Source organism: Amblyomma americanum, chromosome 5, assembly GCF_052857255.1.
Source record: "Amblyomma americanum isolate KBUSLIRL-KWMA chromosome 5, ASM5285725v1, whole genome shotgun sequence".
NCBI classification, from domain to species: Eukaryota; Metazoa; Arthropoda; class Arachnida; order Ixodida; family Ixodidae; genus Amblyomma; species Amblyomma americanum.
Window position 1 is genome coordinate 185,906,754 of NC_135501.1, and position 19,714 is coordinate 185,926,467.

The following is a 19,714-nucleotide window of genomic DNA, read 5'->3' on the forward strand; positions in this document are numbered from 1 at the left end:
TGCGCCGTAAGGGAAGGGATAAAGGAGGGAGTGAAAGAAGAAAGGAAGGCAGGATTCCTCTGCTTTCGTTTTCATGTGATTCGGTGAAAATGTCGAAGCACGAAGACTTCAGTCTGGCCCTGTTGAGCTCGTGCAATAGTAGAGTTCCAAGCTGCGCTAATCTGTTAACTCGCATTGCGGAAGAAATGGTAATGGGCTACAAGACGCGCGATGAAGATAAGGAACTTGACAGGAAGCGCACCGGCTCGAAATTTAGTTTTTTTAAAGGTCAGGGAGCATATCCTGGGAGCGAAAAAAAAACACTCTTTAAACAGTGCCGCCGTGAATACTCTTTCGGGGGCCCCTCCCTTGAGATTCTTCATAAAGGTTATATATCGATCACCGGATATTTGAACAATCCCAAGACCTTTTAATCACATAGTATTGGATTCTTTTATGTTTTATTGCATTACCGCCTGCCGTTTCTTGTCACCGGATCGAAACAATATATTGAAAGCGACAGGTTGCGTGTCAGCTGCAAGTTCCCTACAAGACCACGCTCGGCCAGGGCTGACTGCAGCGCTGTAATTTATGTACCTTGCGAGAGAACTCTTACGTGGCGAAGTAATGGCGGACGAGTTGACTGATAATGATTCCAAGAAAAGCTCCTTAACATTTGTGACTTCCATGCACTACATTCAGTAACATAACATGAACGTCGAATTTGCGAGGAGATAGCCAGCAGGCCCAATGGAAAGAAGTTGCACGCCTCGACGGGCTCTTCCGCGGACATAGTCTTTGTAATTAAGCGGTTATGGTCTTTCTTAACGTCAAGCTTTGTAGGCTGGAATGTAAAACTTGTTGTTTTATCTTTCTGTTTTGTGTCAGAGCAATTTTCTGGTATCCATCAGGCACGTCGTAGTGGTGGACCCCATCTGCAGTTTGACCATGTAATTTTTTTTAAAAGTGGCAGAAACCTCAGTACAAGGGCCTTTTCGCAGTTCGCCTCCTAAATAAATTAAACTGCGTTTCTTGTTTCTTCAAGGTATCATTAATCAAGCCCCCAAATAGGATTCCTGACATTTCCGCGACACTCTGTCGGGTGGTAGATAAACCTCAGTTGTCGCTCAGATAACTTATTTTAAAGTCAAGAAAATTACTCTTAATTTTAGAGTACACCTTATGAAATTAACAGGCCAGTGAGGACCATTAGTAAATTCCAAGGGTCGCTGTTTTTAATGCAACGCATTGCAGCAGTAGGCGTGACAATGCATGTGGCAGCTGGGGTCTTTTGAACTGCAGTTTGAACAGCCACTCATGTCTACTATCATCTGAGCGTCAACACATTAAAATTGTTGGTAGGCGTTTTCTGACAGGTGCAAAGTTGAGCAATGCTACGCGCACATTAGCGTTCGGAGAACAGCCAACCAAAGCTCAACAAAAATCCTGCCTTTTTTACGGTCACTGTTTCTTGTCCATTCTTGTATCTGTTGCGAAAGAGGAATTTTCAAAGTGCAACTGCTTCTTCGCCCGAAGAACTCACAACATTTGGCTAAGGTTCAGGTGTCCAAAGATATATGAGACAGATACTGCGCCATTTCCTTTCCCCAAAAAACCAATTAATTAATTCGGCTAAGATTTCGTCACACGTCCAGTGTCTCTGCGTGCTCTAAAGGGCTACGACATTATACGCATTCTGTTTTCCCTTCATTTGACGGCCTTTTTTTTCAGTACTTAACATTTCACGTCTCAAAAAACATTTCTCATCTTACGTTTTCTTTTCTTCTATTCATAAAATTGTCATAAATGAATGCAATCCTTCCCAACAATTTCTTTATTTTTTATTAGAAGCGCCGTGCAAACTATGAAGCTTTTCTTCCCGGTATTGGAAACGTGTTAAAAAATCATCGGCTCTTATATATATTTATTAAGATGTGTATCGCCATGTTGCCCTGTACAGTGGTTACATTTCGGCCTTACAGGACGTTTCCCCTTGCAACGGTGTGTGTATGTATATATATATATATATATATATATATATATATATATATATATATATATATATATATATATATATATGTGTGTGTGTGTGTGTGTGTGTGTGTGTGTGTGTGTGTGTGTGTGTGTGTGTGTGTGTGTGTGTGTGTGTGTGTGTGTGTGTGTGTGTGTGTGTGTGTGTGTGTGTGTGTGTGTGTGTGTGTGTGTGTGTGTGTGTGTGTGTGTGTGTGTGTGTGTGTGTGTGTGTGTGTGAGAGAGAGCGAAGTATACGCTTCGTTCAAGGAAACATTTTTATTTTACTCGAAGTTCCGATCGGAGGACCGATGTTTATCAAGATTGATTTGCTTCATTGGTGTCTCCCCTTTATTTACAGGGGTTAGGACGTAGAGCAGGAGGGATAAAAGACAATACAGAATAAGTAAAAATATAACAAAGCAAAAAGCACGTAAGAGCCGCTGGAGCTGCATTAGAGGGGGGCTGGGGGAGAAGGTAATAAAAAGAAAAGATAGAACGAGTGTGGTTATCCTGGGCGGAAGGTCAGGGGACAAAAGAATCGACCCAACCACAAAGCAGTCAAGTACGTCACGTTATCGCAACTATATATAAGCTGTTTTCCACTCTCCTGTTCCTGGCTCATTTGATTTCCCTACTCGTATTTCTAAATACGTGATGGCTGGCGTCTGGAAACATGCTCAGAGGAATGATGCGACCGCTACAGAAGAAATAGGCTTTTTCAAAAAAAGGAAAAACTTTAGCCAGCGTGTAAAAACCGCCTACATGTTATTCTAAGAAAGATGGAAGGAGAAGGGTGAGATTTAGAGAGACAAACATGGTTACTAAAGAGCGAAAAAATATTAAGAAATGAAATGCCTAAAACAAGTATAATAATAATAATTGGTTTTGGGGGGAAAGGAAATGGCGCAGTATCTGTCTCATATATCGCTGGACACCTGAACCGCGCCGTAAGGGAAGGAATAAAGGAGGGAGTGAAAGAAGAAAGGAAGAATGAGGTGCCGCAGTGAAGGGCTCCGGAATAATTTCGACCACCTGGGGATCTTTAACGTGCACTGACATCGCACAGCACACGGGCGCCTTAGCGTTTTTCCTCCATAAAAACGCAGCCGCCGCGGTCGGGTTCGAACCCGGGAACTCCGGATCAGTAGTCGAGCGCCCTAACCACTGAGCCACCGCGGCGGGTAAAAAAAAAAGTATCGTGGGGACAAATCTAGGGTGGATGCGTTTCAAGTGGAGACACAGTTGTGCTGCAGATAGGAAAAGAAAAATTCAGTGCGGGACGCTGCTGCGAAGGACAGGAAGTGATCGTAATCTGCATATAATTTCTGTGGCAATTTATGCGATGGTCTCAATTTCAAACTCGTAACCTGTTTATACTAGCAACTCTGTTAATAAATTTTGCTGCGCAATTTCAACTCAATAAAAATTGTCACATTGAGGGCCGATGGCTTGTCCCGGCCAGTACCGAAAGCATTTCATGAACACAGCATTCAAGCCAAGTCCGTGGTAGATTCCAAATAGCCTGGAATTCGACCTGGAATCGCGGTTGAATCGAATGTATAAAGATTGAGTTTGAAATCTTTCGTGTTCAACGCTACCGACGAACATTGTGTCAGAGTCATTAAACTCCGATGCAGTGCTCGTAACACAAAGGTATTTCCGCTTTCTGCAAGCAATCAACGAAGCGGAACAAACAAACTCTGTTCAGTGGCAACGTGATGAACGTCACGATTCCTGAAGGTACATCGAATCGGCTCGGACGCATCCATAAGTTCTCCCAAGGTGGCAACTAAAGTGTCTTGTTAGAAATCCTGGAACCCTGTACAGCTAGGTTGCCCTCATCTCAAGCCCAGTGAACAGGTGAGTGGGTCTTCAGGAGGTAGTAATAATAATAATAATTGGTATTGGGGGGAAAGGCAATGGCGCAGTATCTGTGTCGTATATCGTTGGACACCTGAACCGCGCTGTAAGAGAAGGGATAAAGCAGGGAGTGAAAGAATAAAGGAAGATAGAGATGCCGCAGTGGAGGGCGCCGGTATAATTTCGGCCACCTGGGGATCTTTAACGTGCACTGACATCGCACATCACACGGGTGTCTTAGCTGTGCGATGTCAGTGCACGATGTTGTTGTTGTTGTCAGTCAAGTCTTCAAGGAATAAAAGTTCTATGTACTTACTCTCACCAGGTGCATTCTAAAGTCGACAGCGACAACATTGTTAGGCTTCCTATGAGCACTATGACGCAAGGCCGTCAAAAGCGCGCAGCGGTCTGAAGTTCCTTCCAAGGAATCAAGCCCCCGAGCGAGTCCAGGAAACAGCGCAATCGCGTCTTATAAAATCTCTCTATGTTGGCAGCACTATTCCTACAGATACGGACACTCAGGCTAATGCTGCCCCATCAGGAGACGACAGACAGCTAAGTGTATGCATGAAGAGTTCCGCCTCTTGCATTTCAGTGCTATACTCGGTGGCCGGTTTATCTGCACCATCGGAGACAAATATTCAGCACAAGACTACTCTTCGAGTGCGACAAAATGAAGCGATGGTGATCTTCTTTCTCCGTCGCTTTCATTTTGCTCATTATTGTTTTCCATTCGGCCATTTGGAATGTGACTCCTCGTTTCATATTTTCCCTCACCTTTGATCAGGTTGGTTGTAAGTTACGATTCTCGTTTTTTTTATTCTTTACTTTGGTACGAAGCTCCTAGCGGCATGCTCTCTGAATGCCCACATGGTGCATCTGGCCTCTGGCAATTATGCGATTTTGCTTTTTAGTTTTTTTTAACCAAGAAATTAAAAATGTAATGACTACGTGCTATCTTATATATCAGCACCTCTGCGTAGGACTAAGGTGGTTGCGCTCTTCGGTTCTGAGAAAACAAGGCGCAATTTTAACCCTTTTTTACCTCTAGTGAATATTACATCTATATTACGAACACGTATAAGACTATATGAAAGTAAAAAGGGAATAAGCTGTCTTCTACCAAACTCCCTTTAAAGAGCACGGTGTGCTAGTATTGTTCTTATTCTACAGCGGATTTTAAGCCTCTTTCATTAAACTGCAAAAATAAATAAACTGATATGAACATGACTGACTGCACGGCAACGTATACACTCCCTTCACATCATTTTCCTAAGAGAGCTTAAAACCATTCAAGTATAGTTATCAAGTGGAGTATCAAGTGTAGTTAACGGAATGCCTTTTGGATCAGCTTCAAGAGAAAGGTCGGACACTGGCACCTCGATACTGTTACCGGCTGGGAGATCATAAGTACAATGAACGGACTTGGTCTTAGATTGCTCGACAAAAGTCAACCACTAATGGATTGACTGACACCTTCGCGCAAAGGTCAGAGGAAGATAATCATAAGGTCAGCTAAGAAGCAGAGCAATGCTAGCGTTCAGGAAGACGTAAGAGATATCAGTAAACACTGCGGCCGGAGATAAAGGCAATCCATTAGGCACCGGGGATAACATGCAGCTGTCGACGCACGTGGACAGTGACGTATATAACTTGGCTCGCATTCCTCCCGTACGCGGTCACAGCGATAAAATAGGTATAAAATGGAGGCATACCTGGGGCGTTTCAGTACGTCTTCCCTAGGTCTATGGTGGTCGTGTGAAGCTCATTTGAACTTCAGCTCCGAGGTAACTACCGCAGAGGTAAGCCGAAGGAGAAAAGTTTATTTTCTGGGTGCGATTCCTCACTGCAATGGGAGCAAGTTTCGAATTAACGATTTAGAGTAAACAGAAGAAAGATTGCTCCCTACGAGTTGGTCCTTGTGCTAACTGTACCGCAGTAACTGTACCAGCTGTATATAAATATATCAGGTCATTTGACTTTTGAAGATTGTCGACAGTATGATCAGTTTCAAAATTTTAATTAAGAATTCTACTTTTATTTCTTGTACATAGTGAATGAAAGATTTTAACATTCAGCATAACCAAGCATTGTTTCATTGGTTTATTGCGGACAACTAAGCATTTTTTTTTTGGCGAAGCTTTAGACTTTGGTTGATGTGGAATGGGGTGATGTGAAACTATATCTACTTGCCTTGTATTGTCTGCTAGAAAGTTTCCTCAACTCTCTTGTAGCGTAAAACTCATCAATATTTCTTAGTACGCCCAGTCAGCTCCCTTTTTTCGTAGTATTATACGTATTTGCAGTCATCGTAAAAAGAATTGTGATTACAGTCCATTTCTTGATCTCATGAATACTGTTCATACCAGGCAATGCGCTTACATTTGCTACCTCTAATAAATGACACTGAACGTTTTGAAAGCCACCGAGGTGGCTAGTATTTATGGTGCTCGGTTGCTGATCCGAAATACGCGGGCTCGATCCCGGCCGCGGCGGGTCGCATTTCGATGGAGGCGAAATGCTGGAGATCCGTGAACTGTGTGATGTTAGTGCACGTTAAACAACCCCGGGTAGTCTAAACTATCCGGAGCCCTCCATTACAGCGTCCCTCATAGCCTGAGCCGCTTTGGGACGTTAAGCCTCATAAAACCATAAGCGTTTAGAAGGAGGTCGGGGTGCTTAAGCTGAGCTCAATCAGCTATGGACTGCAGGAATGAGCTTTCGCGGTGCATCAGCTATTCGCATGCTTCACCAGCTATGCTCGCGCGTCCGCTGTGGGAAACCAGATGGCGGAATGCGCTACACTGATGCACATACTTAATGATCAGTAGCCAAGAAGTAGCTTAAGTGAGTCGACATTCAGAGCTACATTCTGGTATTTATGCAAGATAAACACCTATGCCAATACCTACTGCGTGTTAGGTCATTAGCAGTTTGTCGCTATGGGAACCAATTTGTCAGTACTTACGCAAGCGGATATGCAAGTGCTTCGCGTCTCTCTCTCTTCCCACCATACACACTCTTTCCTAAGAGTTCGCAGAATGAAATAGCTTGCCTATCATGAATATACCTCAACTGAAAACGGAAGAACTGGAAATAGACTTGGAAAAACCCGAACAGTGGACTAAAAATGAAATGGACTTGAAATCATGCTCCCATCCTGGCATCGCGCAGGATGTGGTGGTGCTAAGTAATCTTAGATGTAGCAACCATTTAATGACGAGGTCTTCAATTAGCCTAAATTTGAATAGGTAACAAATAAATCTAAAGAACAAGAAGCACGTAAAAACACGCTAGGGCTAGAATGCAAAGCACCGGATTTAGGGATCTCGCTCGAAGACAGATTTTCCGCTCTAATAGAGGACAAGTGTTCCATCGTTAATTGATAATTTAAGAATTATCATTAATGAGTGCGCAACAGTAGGAGGGTAGCTATGATACACTTTTTCTTCGTTACTTCAATCTCGAAGATAACGACCATGCAATTCCCGATGACATGCCCATTTCCCCGCACCAATCGGCGAAGCAAAAGATGGTGTGTGACGCGCTGTCTTAGCGCAGACACTTCGAAATGGCTGCTGTATGTAGCCCCTATTCCTTAGCCCTGCTGGGTTTCAATAGGCACAATGACACGCCACTAGTAGGCACTGTGTTCACACCAAGCTACCTGTGTGCCTCGTGTGCTCAGTTTCGCTTTTGTGCCACAAAAGTGCGCCGGATTTGCTCGCGTTGCTGACCTTTGGAGAATGACTTGCTCATCGTTTCATAAACTGGTATGACACCATCTTGCCTTTGACTTCGAGCTCGCTATTGGCACTAACTGTCGAGCTGTTAGTTTAAAAGCTGATTACCGAAGTTTGGTTAATCAGCCGCCTAACATTGTTGACTGCTCAAGTAGTTAACGTCCGACGTGGTTGAGAGTTTGTTCGTCAAAGGCTTTCTTTTCATTTGTAACCCCTTTCTGGTTAACATTCCTGTCTTTCCCTCCTCCTCTTTATCTATCTATCTATAACTCGCTAGTTTTAGGCGTTTTTGAACAGTGCCATCTTACCAGTACTCATCTATGGGCAGTACCGAAAACGCTGTGTGTGCCAGGCAAGAAACGCCAGTTAATGATATCCTAGTTGAAATCGAGAAGAAATGGGCATAGGGAAAACATGTAATGCAAAGTCAAGGTAGCCGATGGTCGCTAATGGTAATGGAGGGTATTCCGAGAGAAGGCAAGCATATTAGTAAGGGATGATTACAAAACATAAAACTGAGCAGGGGACAACACACAGGAGAGAAGCAAACAGGACGAGCTCAGTCCTGTTTGCTTCTCTCTTGTGTCTTGTCCCCTGCTCAGTTTTGTGTTTTGTAATCATGTCATACCAACTAGCCCCTCATAGCTCACTTTATAGTAAGGGGCAGCGGAGTGAGATGGGCAGGTGAGATTAAGATTTTGCGGAGATAAGAAGGCCGCATCTGCCATAGGGCTAGATTAAATGTACGGATATGGGAGATTCCGCTGTCTTGCGGTAAGTAGTTAGGATGAAAATGGTAATTTGCAAATCACCACACTATAGTGAACATGTGGTATCCGCGTTATACACAGTAAAGCGCATGTGTACAAAGGTACCCCCCTGACACAAAAGTTTTTTTTTTTTCTGCACGCTCTAGGTGAACATCAAACTTTTGCGAGCAGCTACACTTATACGGATTTATGGCCGCAGATGCTGCCATTTTCGAAGCAGACACGACCTTTTTAAGTTGCACGTATCATTTTGATCGACAATAAGATCCGCGTTTGACATGCTGACATCTCTCGCAGTGCTGCTTTGTCTGGCAGCCTTACAGGACGTCGCAAAGTATTTTATGAGAGCATGTATGCATATTTTCATCAAATACACAGTGACGTAGGTCGTGACGACATCTGAGGCGCTAGTTTTCATAGGCTACGGTGACTCGCTTTTTCTAATTGTCAGCTCACACAAGCCAGACATAATACCCATGCGTCACCACGGGAATATTTCCTTGATCGACATTATTACGAATGAATATTTTCAAAGCAAATAACACCGAAATACAGCGCACTCCAGAGAAATATTCACCTACACATTCGAGACAGACCTCGAGACGAACAAGTGGCTTCAAAGCGCAAAAGTTCGGGCATTGTTTCTCAAATGCCTTGCGGTCATTTTGACATGCAAGACAGTCTTTCCGCCAGCGTCCAAACAGAGCACAAAGCTCGTGATGCTGCTTGTTTTCGGCGAAACCTGACGGCTGTGCCCACCTTTCTTTTTTTTTTCTTACGTGTCAACAGGTGCGAAGAGAACATGTTATAAAGAGTACATCGTACGTCACGGCATATACTTCAGTCCTAGCTGCATCTACATGTGAAATCATCTACCAGTACCAAACCTTATTTTTATTTTTTAGCACTGAAGGTGAGCCGCAATAGCCTATAAACAACGTTATTCCTTCACAGCCTGCCAGGTGCCACTTTCGACTTAAGGACCCGAGCTGCTCATCATGGTACAACGTCTTTTCATCGCACTCTTCATATTCATCCTAGCAGGTAAACACTGCCACGTTCTCGTCATTATTTGAGACTTGCCCTCAAGGGCAAGAGATATGAGATTTTTGCAGGCTTTCTGTAAGCGAACTAATTGGTTTTTCTGAAGCTATTTAAACCAATGACTTTAACCAACATCATGTTAAGCCTTGTCGTAAAGTAGGATCTGCGATCAGGAATAATTCTTTGCCAAGTGAACTATGGTCATTTGTTCAAGACGCATCTCATTAACCGCAAGTTTTATATGTTGGCAGATAGGCGCCACTAGCATTAAGAGCGACAAAACAAAGTCCACATTCCTTTTACTGTTTTCGACTTTACTGGATATATTACATTTCGCGATTATTTGCCCTCGTGGGCAGTTGTGCTCGTTTTCTCATATTTACGAATCATTCCTCATACCTGCTTCTTTCAAACAAATGTTATATTTACCGAAATTGTTTTTGTATTAAGGAATCTGCGCTGCCAGTAAAACTGCGTCACCCAGTGAAGACTGCATGCAAGAGCCGGATCCCGGAATATGCAGAGGAATGTTCAAGAAATGGTTTTACAACGCGACGTCGTACCGTTGCGAGGTATTTTACTACGGAGGCTGCAATGGAAACGGCAACAGGTTCAACAAATTTGCGGAATGCAGTAAGAAATGTCGAGGTAAGAGAGCATTCCAGGAAAACTGGGTCCTTGAGTGCGTCTCCGTGTCCCCAAGCAGCATATCCTTGGTATTGTCGCGGCGCCACTGATGTGCACAACATCATCGCGATTCCACTAAACTTAAGTTTGTGATAAAATTGACGTCAATTGCGGGCTTTCTCTCTATCCGTTCTGACGTTCAAGCATTTCTTTTTCTCAATCTAATTTATAAAAAAGCCTAAGGTTGCAATATATATCTTCTTTTGTGTGTGTGGGGGGGGGGGGGGGGGTAAAAAGTAGAGTGTTGCTACAATCCGTCTGCTTACCATTCCGCGAAATATTTTGCTATGCGCACCAAGCGGTACCAAGAGTTCGAGCATAAGAGCTTTATTATTACCAAATATGTGCTGAATTTTTAGAGAAACCGGAGACAGCATTTTATTCAAGCAACATTTGAAACTGAAAAAAAAAATACCTGACGTTTCAATGCCCGTTTGGTTCCTCCTTTACGGGAGACAACGGGCACGCCGATGAGAAACGTGAAATTAATGAAAAAGCTGAGGAGGGAGGTGGAGGGGAGTTTTAGAACACAGAGATTATTTTTTTAGCCTCGGATTGCGGAAGAGGGAAGTTGGGTAGAGGGGCTGGGAGTCACGGTGCGAGAGATTGATCCCACGGCAGTAATTCACTCTGCTGCATCGTAAGGAATAGCGGATTTGTTGGAGTCTTAATTATGTTGCGGCTCAAACCTAGAAGGCGTCTGCACCTTCTTTTTTCTATTTCTCTCCATTTTCAAGTTGTCGTACAAAGCCCACGAGCGTGTGTTGTTGCCTCTTGAGCTATTTACGTTATCTGCAGTGTTTTGGGTGTTGTTAATTCAAAATTTTGGTTGGCGACAATATCTATTTCAATTCGAAAGCACCACTAAACGCGGTCCCAACCAAGAATCTTGTGTGGAGCCTCGGAGTAACTCGGGAAGCTCGGGTTATTTCGGAGGAGCGTCGCGCCATCTGTAGCCAATGGGAGGAGGCTCGGGTCAGTTCGGAGGAGCGTCGCGCCAGCTGTAGCCAATGGAAGGGTGACCTTGAGGATGACCTTGGCCCAACCTAGCATAGCAACAGCCCATGCAGAAATAAAATAAATACTGCCGCGACTGGCTTTCGAACCCGCGGCGATGCGAACAGATGAGCTTCGCTGGCCACTGCACGAGGGCACTATACTAACGCCGCAGCCGATCACGCCTCGTGTTAGGCTTCAACACACTCTCGCGGTGTGCATTGCACATCGTCGTCTTAATCAACCTCCACCTGCGGCGCGAACAGATCACATCAGCTTAACCTGGGTAAGAGCTAAACCTTAGTCTGATATCGTCGCCAGACGTGCCGACGACCCAGCAAAGCGAAACCATGAGCCTACCAGGATGAACACATGCTTTCGAAGGTCTACTATGTTTAACTACGTTAAAACGCTACCACATTTTTTCCTAAAAATTATATCCTTTATACCTCAACCGTCTTAATGACATCCTAGTCGAAACCAAGAGGAATAAATGGGCTTGGACAGGGCATGTACTGCGAAGGCAAGATAACCGCTGGTCTATAATGTTAACGGAGTGGATTCCAAGAGAAGGCAAGCGTATCATGGGGTGGCAGGAGGTTAGTTGGGCGGATGAGATTAAGAAGTTTGCGGGCATAGGGTGGGGGCAGCTGGCAAAGGACACGGTTGATTGTACAGACATGGGAGAGGCCTTTGCCCTGCAATGGGTGTAGTCAGGCTGATGATGATGATGATGATGGTGGTGATAATAATAATAATAATAATAATAATAATAATAATATTATCTCAACCAGACAGGAAATTTTGCAGGTATGTTTAGCTTATAGCTATGAAATAATACGCTGTTTGTTTGGTTTGTTTTTTCATTCAGACCCTGTTCTCGGAGTGTGTGCCCTGCCAGAGCCCAAACAAATTTGCCGAGCTGGATATAAGGGGTACCGGTTCAATCCGTTCAAGCAAAGATGCGTGCGTTACATCTACTGCGAGCACAATGAGAACCATTTCCCGACTGAGGAGGAGTGCCAGGCACAATGTGGAAGTGAGTAGCCAAGGGCTGTTTTTTCGCTCTCGTGTTTTCGTGTTTGGAGTCTCCTTGAATGAGCCGCTCATTTTAATTTGCGAAATTGACTGCATGTTTCCCATAATCGTTTTATCGGGTAGTCTGACTCGGCACTCCATTCGCAATTCACTCTTATAATGCCACCTCACGGCTTTCAGCCCGTTTTGGCACAGCAGATAAGCAGACCAGAAACAATGGTAGCTAAAGTCACGAGCTAAATTAGCTTTAGATTGTAATTACACCCCATGAAATGGTCAACCCCAAAGATGTGCTTGTATTATCTTGGATGGGCTCAGTACTCACAAAATAAAGCTTAAATATACTGAGTTTGCTTAAAGATGAAAATAAGCTTTAGCAGATTTTGAGCTGTATGAATAATTTAATGAAACCTGAATCAAGCGCTAATTCACTTATTCACTACGTCACGCTTCGAATACAAAAGCACAGCCACTGAGCCACACCTCATTCAAACTTGCATCAATGCATGCGTCACGGTAAAGCGAAGGTGACAAACATGGGTCATTCGTAAGGATGAATCGTCACATAAAACAACCTAAGGTATGTTGGTGTGTGCACAGTGATTTAGCTGCTTTAGAATAGCACCTATTGGCTCTATATTACCAAGCATGCGCTTTCACAAATTTATAACAGTGCCTCGCCAAAGTACCGTATTCAGAGGATGCAGTAGTTAGGGTTTACTTCCATCATAGGGGTACTGTTTTAGCGCCTGGCTTTCTTTTCCTAGATATTCTTTAGGCAGTCTGTAGACAGTCCATAAAGTGTTCTCAATAAACTCTGCAGATTTTCTATCGACAAATTTTAAAAACTAGTTTATAGTCAATACAAATTATATGGATAGTCTAGATGCAATGTATAGATTTACGGCCACACACTTTTAGTAGACTGCTGTCTATGCGCAGTCTGTATACTATCAACAAACAAAAGTAATTGTATATAGGAACGTAATAGAGTCTATAAAAAGTCTATTGAAAGCCTATAAACCATTTTGGAAAGAATCCTATCTCTGATATTCGTGTTAAATCTGATTTCTGACGAGGTCATTGTACGTTCTCATTCTTTGCTTCTAGAATTCGCCCAAGATTCATGCCTCCTCCCAAAGCACGTGGGTCGCAACTGCAGCAGGTCGAGCCGCATGCAGAACTTCTGGTTCAACAGTAAAACAAAAGTCTGCGAACAGTTCGACTACGAAGGCTGCGGAGGAAATGGAAACAATTTTCTCTACGAATCCGAATGCTGGAAAACATGCGGCAGTGAGTATGCCCGACTACGTAAACAAGGTCCACGAAAATATTTTTGCCTATATGACCGAAGCCAACGGCCACCCAAGCCAAGGTGCATAGGGGATACTAAAAAAAATCCCCTATACACCTTAGGTTTCGATGACTGTTGGCTTCCTTCATGTAGGTCATAACGAGCGCCTCTTTTTCCTTGCCTTGTCTGATCATTCTCTTATCTAAGCTTCACGCGCGACAGTGCTATATGCGTATTAGCATGCATTGCTTAGAGGTGGCCCAGATCTTAAATTTATAAAAATAATAACGCCAGGCTATAAAACACGTTCATTGAATATACTCCAGATAATTTGTTGCACTCACGCGGTCAATTTCTATAATATTTTACTAGTCCATCTGTAGCATAAAATGCTGCTCAGAAAAGGTGCCCGATTTTCCTTTTTTGACATCACGGTCATCCGTCCTGTATCTCAATTTCGCTTAAGTCTGCCAGTGACCACGTAATGTGGCAAGAAAAAGTTTTGTGTGCTAATGACTTAAAATCACATTTCCATTTTTGGAAGTGCGCTTTACAGCGTCAAAAGAAAAAGCTAGGTGCAGGTAGCGTAGGAGCAAGGGCGGTTCTAAACAAAAAAGGTTTAAGCATATGGTAACAGTTTGTCAGTATAAACCAAATTATTATTAGTGGTTTATTTTTAAGACAGGAAATGGCGCTGTAACCATCTCACTTCTAGGTGGGCACCTCCACCGCGCTGTAAGGGAGGGGATAAAATAGGTACTGAGAAAAGAAAGGAAGAAAGAGGTGCCGTAGTGGAGGGCTCCGGAATAATTTCGACCACCTCCACCGAAACACGGCCTCCTTGGTCGGGTTAGAAACCGGGTACTTCAGCTCAATATCCAAACGCCTTCATCACTGAGCCACCGCGGCGGGTATAGACCGATGTCTTGATGAAATGCCACAATATGTGTTTCCAGTGCTTTGTTGAAATGCCACAATATATGTTTTCCCTGCCTGCACAGAATACGTCGAAAGCAATTGCAGTTACCCAATACATCGCGGGAGGGAGTGCCCAAATGGTTCACCTAAGGTAGCATTTGGATACAACAACAAGAACAAAAGGTGTGAAAGGTTCGTCTACTACGGCTGCGGTGGCTACCCCAACAGGTTTGACTCCGCAAGGGAGTGCTGGAACACTTGTGGCCGTAAGTGATACCTCTATCATTGGCATCAACATCATTCCTTCATGTTTAAACAGAGGAATTGCAGAGTAGACTTCGAACCCTTCCTAAAAAAATTGTTCGCCGCGAGTATAAAAAAAAAAACGCTGTAGGACTGAAACAGCCCAAGACAATGAGAGGATATAGTTGAGCGTTATGTAAGAAATTCAGAGTTGAGGAACGCGAGCGTTATTAAAAAAACAAAGTCAGCAAAACTGGGCTCCCCACAGAGTAACAAAAAACCCGCGAGCAACAGTGTGTGCATTCCAAAGAGAAATTTATTTTAACTCACAGAGCCATTTGAGAAATACACTCTGGTAAATAAATAATAAGTTACGCTGAGGAGAATCACAATGTTTTTCTACAGATAATATCCATTATTGGGCTGCCGTAAAGACGTTATTTTTAATTAAATAATACGATGTTTGCTGAGGTGGACAACAGCAGATGTTGATAATCACAGTATTTTCGCACAGACAACATCTACTATTAGGCTACCGTAGAGATGTTATTTTTATTTATATAGTCTAACATTTGCCCAGATGGACCACAGCAGGTGTCATAGTTGAATTGTCATAGATAAATTGACTGGTCTATTTGTTTTATGAGCAATATCACCTTTACTTATTAGGTCATCAAAATATCTCATATCTTTTAAAATGTAACTCTCTAAACTGCCTCTTTTTTTTTCACTTGAAAGCGAGTTTGTACAAAGAAACAAGCGTACGAAATTCCATTCTGCAACAATTATCTTATTGACAACATCATCATGCTTACGTTCTCAACAAAACGGCCATAATTACTGCAAACGAACTGCCCACGACCGGCTTATTGTCCACGGCAGGCTGCATATTAAAATATATGAATATTCAAAGCAAAAATAGCAAGACCAAGTAAATTATCGCTCAGTGATCACGCACCCAAAGTACGCTACCTGCGAAGATCCCCAGACTAATTTCTGCCTTTTCGAGGTTCCTCAAAGCAGAACAGGGCACACGTACACACGCATTTCGCCTCAGTAAAAGGTATCTGCCACGGTGAGCAGTCAATAATAAGCGTTAAAGGTATTTATGAATTCCGTCTTATTTATGAATTTCTATTCCTCAATATCCAGTTTTAACAATTTCTTAACTTCATTTCGAATCTAATCTTGTATACTGGTGACCCTCGTACCTGTATCGGAGTTAAGTGGTCAAGACCCTACAGGCGCACTGCTTACATGTTCTAATCCCTAAAAAACAATCTACCTTTTTTTGCAAAATAAGCTTACACAGAAAGGTATTGACTTGTCCACTGCGACCCGGAAACAGATACGCGAACTATTTGTGTCATTATGATCCCAATGTGAACTATTGCTGCCTTTATTAATAATTTTACGCTTAATTTATTCAAGATAAATGATGCTGTATAATGAATATATGCCTGTTAATAACTTATATCAATGGTATTTTGTAAAGCTTTCGTTCAATCTGCTTCAAACCTGACACCTATTCCAAATTGTTACTATTTTTTTTCTGTATGAACCATTATTTCACTGTAGTGTTGTGTACGTTGCTGCCTTGTACGGGCCCCAGGCACTCTCAAGCTGTTTCTTAACAGCTTTTCCGCCTGGGGACCTCCAGCGATATGTTGTAAATAAATGATGAAACCGAAGAAATCATCTTCGTCAGCATCACCTGGGCACTGCTGCAGATGGAACAGGGAGCGAAAATTTCGTAAATACACACAATAGTTTCTTTTTTCATTCCTTGCAGGGGACTCTGGCAGCAAGTGCGTAGAGCCTGGTCCCAAGAATAGGTTTGGACTTGTGAAAAAATACTACTACGACCTCGAGAGCGACAGCTGCAAGACTTCGCGATACTCTCCGTTCTCGAGCAAGAAGAACAGGTTCAACACCAAGGATGACTGCGAGGGGACATGCAAAGGTGCGGATGCGAATGTGGTCGAAATAATTCCGCGGCAAAAATTTCATTCCTACACAGATTTCACGGTCAGCAGGACAGCGGCACGTAAAAACGGAAAGCAGTTATAAGAATATGAAAAAAAAAATCGCAGGGACATTTAATTTCATTATGGGTTGGCAATGCGGTACCATTAGCAGCTGTTGATGTCTTTACTAGAAATGACATCTGGGACCATTCCAATTGGCTGGAAGTGGCGTCACCAGTCCAGAACTGACGTCACTTCTCTCTGTCCAATGGGAATGCTCCGTTCTGGAGACCACTTCCGATGGAAAGGGAACAGCGCAAACACAGGACGAAGAAAGGAACGTACAAACAGGCGCTGACTCACATCTGACAGTTTGCCGCGAGACTACTTATATGTGTGTCCAGCTTTCGAATAAACATCAGTTGTAAGTCAGCGCCTGTGTTGAACGTTCCTCTCTTCGTCCTTTGTTTGCGCTGTTCCCTTTTCAGCAAAGTTACACCAACTAGCCCGCAACAACACCGTCGTATACTTCACTTAACTCCAGCCAATGAGAATGCTCCGGTCTAGTAAGGTCAGCTTCCTTTGGCCAGTGGGCGAAATTTGTGACCGACGATCGCCTTAAGCCTCAGCACAGGACGGGCGTAAAGCATTCTAGAGCCGTTCACAGATTGCGCTAGCCACATTCTGAATTTCCTCTAGGCCGTCGTTTATTTATGCTGTTTTACAGGTGCGAATATTTACCAACTCGCCCAAGTCCACTATTAGTTAACTCATCTGCTCGCTGAGCGGCCCGCTTGCATTTGCTCAAATTCAGTTTTTACTTTCATTTTCCTTTGTCCATCCATTGCTTTGTCAAGAACCAGACCATAAGTAGATAACATTTAGTTGCGCTTGTTGAGATGGCATTAAAGATGTAATTGCAAAAGCGTTCCCTGCTGGATGCATCACATTGGTTCAGTGGCTGACACGTCCATCACAAGAACTGCTTACGACCAATATAGACTTTATTCAGCGAGTTAGTCTGCAACCAATTGACCTCAATACCATAATGTCCACGCAGTGGCGTGTTGTAGCTCGTTCTGCTAGCACAAGAACGACATGTCGAGTGCAGTTCAGTGCGGACATGTCTAATGCACTCCCGCCATCTTCTGCCAGAACTTCACCTCCAGATACTAAATGAACTGCACTGTTCGCGCGCGCCCATAGCGCTAATGAAGTTGGGTTTCATTTTGTATGTCCATGCATACCTCTCAACTCGCCTTCGCAATTCAGCTAAAACAGATTTTGAATTCTCTTTTCCTTAGCTAACTACACCTCTAGCATCGCAAGCTTCTGATGCCACAGGAGCAGTCACCAAGGGCGAGCTTCGAGACGAAGGGCTTCGCTCGTCATCGGTCATCGTGGCTGATGCGGATTGGAGAGCATGTTGAAAGACAATCGCATTCGAGCAGAATGCACTTCCAGACACTGGTTCCATTTTCTAATATGATGTGAGCATTGCAGTCAACCTGCGCTGCAGGCTACGACCCCAATGAAATGAAATGTGTAATAAAGTTTGTTGATTGAGACGCTCTTAGTATTCGATGCTGCTTAAGCACAAGCATTGAAATGGCCCACAAATAAAAAAGTGCTGAGTGTTTCACAGTGATGAGAAAACTGCCCCTATCACAGCTGCTTCCATCTAATAAGCTTTAGCTTTGTTCTTGTTGTCAGCGTACCACATGTTCAAGAAAATGACAGACAATTTTTGCCCTAATTCTGTAAACGTGCGAAAGCGGAATTGCATGAACACTAACGACGACGATAAAGAAAGATGGAGATAGAAGTTGATGAAGACGACGACGTGCAATGCACAGCACGAGACTTTGTTACGCCCCCTAACCACCCGTAGCCACCTCTGTCGCGCAAACTGAGTTGCCAAATTTCTTAGGTCAACCTATGTTTGCCGCATGGTATTTGCAATGCAAGTAGTCACCGCCTCGTTATGGCCAATCCCCCTTGTGGGTATGTGCCATTCTGTGAGGCAAACAATAACAACAACGCCAAAGTGTGTTGAAGTGCAAGGGTGCCTGACCAATCCCCCCCCTGCCGGTATGTGCCGCGAAAGTGTGTTGCAGTGCAAGGCTCCCTGTCCAATCCCCCCCCCCCCCCTGCAGGTATGTGCCACTCCAATAAAGGACAACAACAACACGAGGCGTGGTCGGCTGCGGCGGTACCTTGGAAGCCTCTAGCTGCAAGCACCGCATCGGCCGTTGGCCGAGGTCTTCCGACACCCGGAGTTACCACGGACTCGTACAAAGTTCTCCTCCCTCTACTTCCTAGCGGCAATTTTTTGTTCTCAGCAACATCTTTCTGCGTGCTAGCATGAGGGCTCGCCCATACCGTGCTACCGACCTCTGAGACACCCTCGCTCAGATTCTGGACCTCCGTGCATGTAATGGCCAGTACCAAATGAGCCACGTTTGGATGGTTACCTTTGATCGTAGTTCTTCCAAGCAAAACCTTATTGAAAAGGCAAAGCAGCAAGACAGAAGGATATTTTTTTTCTGTCACTGGGTGGCCTATTGTGGAATGATCGTAAAATTATACTGTTGGGTGATTTCAATTGTGTTTGCAGGGATTAAGACCTAGCAGCGTTCAGTAAGCGTTATGACCCTAGTGTTTCTTAATTGGCTGATTCGGCACGTGAATACAACCTTGTGGCTGTTGGACAAGATAAGGGCGACAGTATTCACTTTCATTGCTCCTCTAGACCACGTCTTCACAGACGCGTTAGGCAGCGTTTTTGGTTACTGTTTGGTTACTGGGTGCGACCTATATTCTTTAGTGATCACTGCATGATGTCTCTTCAGGTAGGGATGTAGAATCGACGCATACTTCACCCTCGATGGGAGCTGTGAAAGTTGAATACCTGTCTGCTGTCACATGAAACCTTTCAGCGCGCTGTGTCTACCTGCTTGAGAGACACATGAACATCGCGGTGGTCTCAATGTTTTCGCGTCAGTGTTTTCTCGGGCTAAAGTCTGCAACATTTTTTTTATTTGCAAAACATGATAATGTCCTGCAGGTTTTGATAGTGCGATGAAGAAAGTCCAGGTCATGCATAAAATATTCGCTATCTTCGTACGGAGCTCGCAACGTGAACCCACGCGTCGTGACAAC

General features: G+C 43.8%; 1 protein-coding gene across 1 annotated transcript; it reads left to right on the top strand.

Annotated features, from left to right (window-relative positions):
* The first annotated feature begins 9,188 nt into the window (after positions 1-9,188).
* Positions 9,189-18,120, top strand: LOC144133190 (tissue factor pathway inhibitor 2-like). The gene is made up of 7 exons (XM_077666080.1): positions 9,189-9,409; positions 9,860-10,057; positions 11,964-12,131; positions 13,241-13,423; positions 14,426-14,608; positions 16,378-16,548; positions 17,857-18,120. Exons 1-7 carry the CDS (start codon positions 9,364-9,366, stop codon positions 17,886-17,888), a joined length of 981 nt encoding a protein of 326 aa, XP_077522206.1. The 5' UTR covers positions 9,189-9,363; the 3' UTR covers positions 17,889-18,120.
* The last annotated feature ends 1,594 nt before the right edge of the window (positions 18,121-19,714 follow it).

Excerpts from the sequence above, each read along its gene's own strand:
- LOC144133190 (XM_077666080.1), top strand. The coding sequence starts at position 9,364 with ATGGTACAACGTCTTTTCATCGCACTCTTCATATTCATCCTAGCAG. Across the intron at positions 9,410-9,859 it reads CTTCATATTCATCCTAGCAG|GAATCTGCGCTGCCAGTAAA; the intron begins GTAAACACTGCC and ends TTTTGTATTAAG. Across the intron at positions 13,424-14,425 it reads ATGCTGGAAAACATGCGGCA|AATACGTCGAAAGCAATTGC; the intron begins GTGAGTATGCCC and ends CTGCCTGCACAG.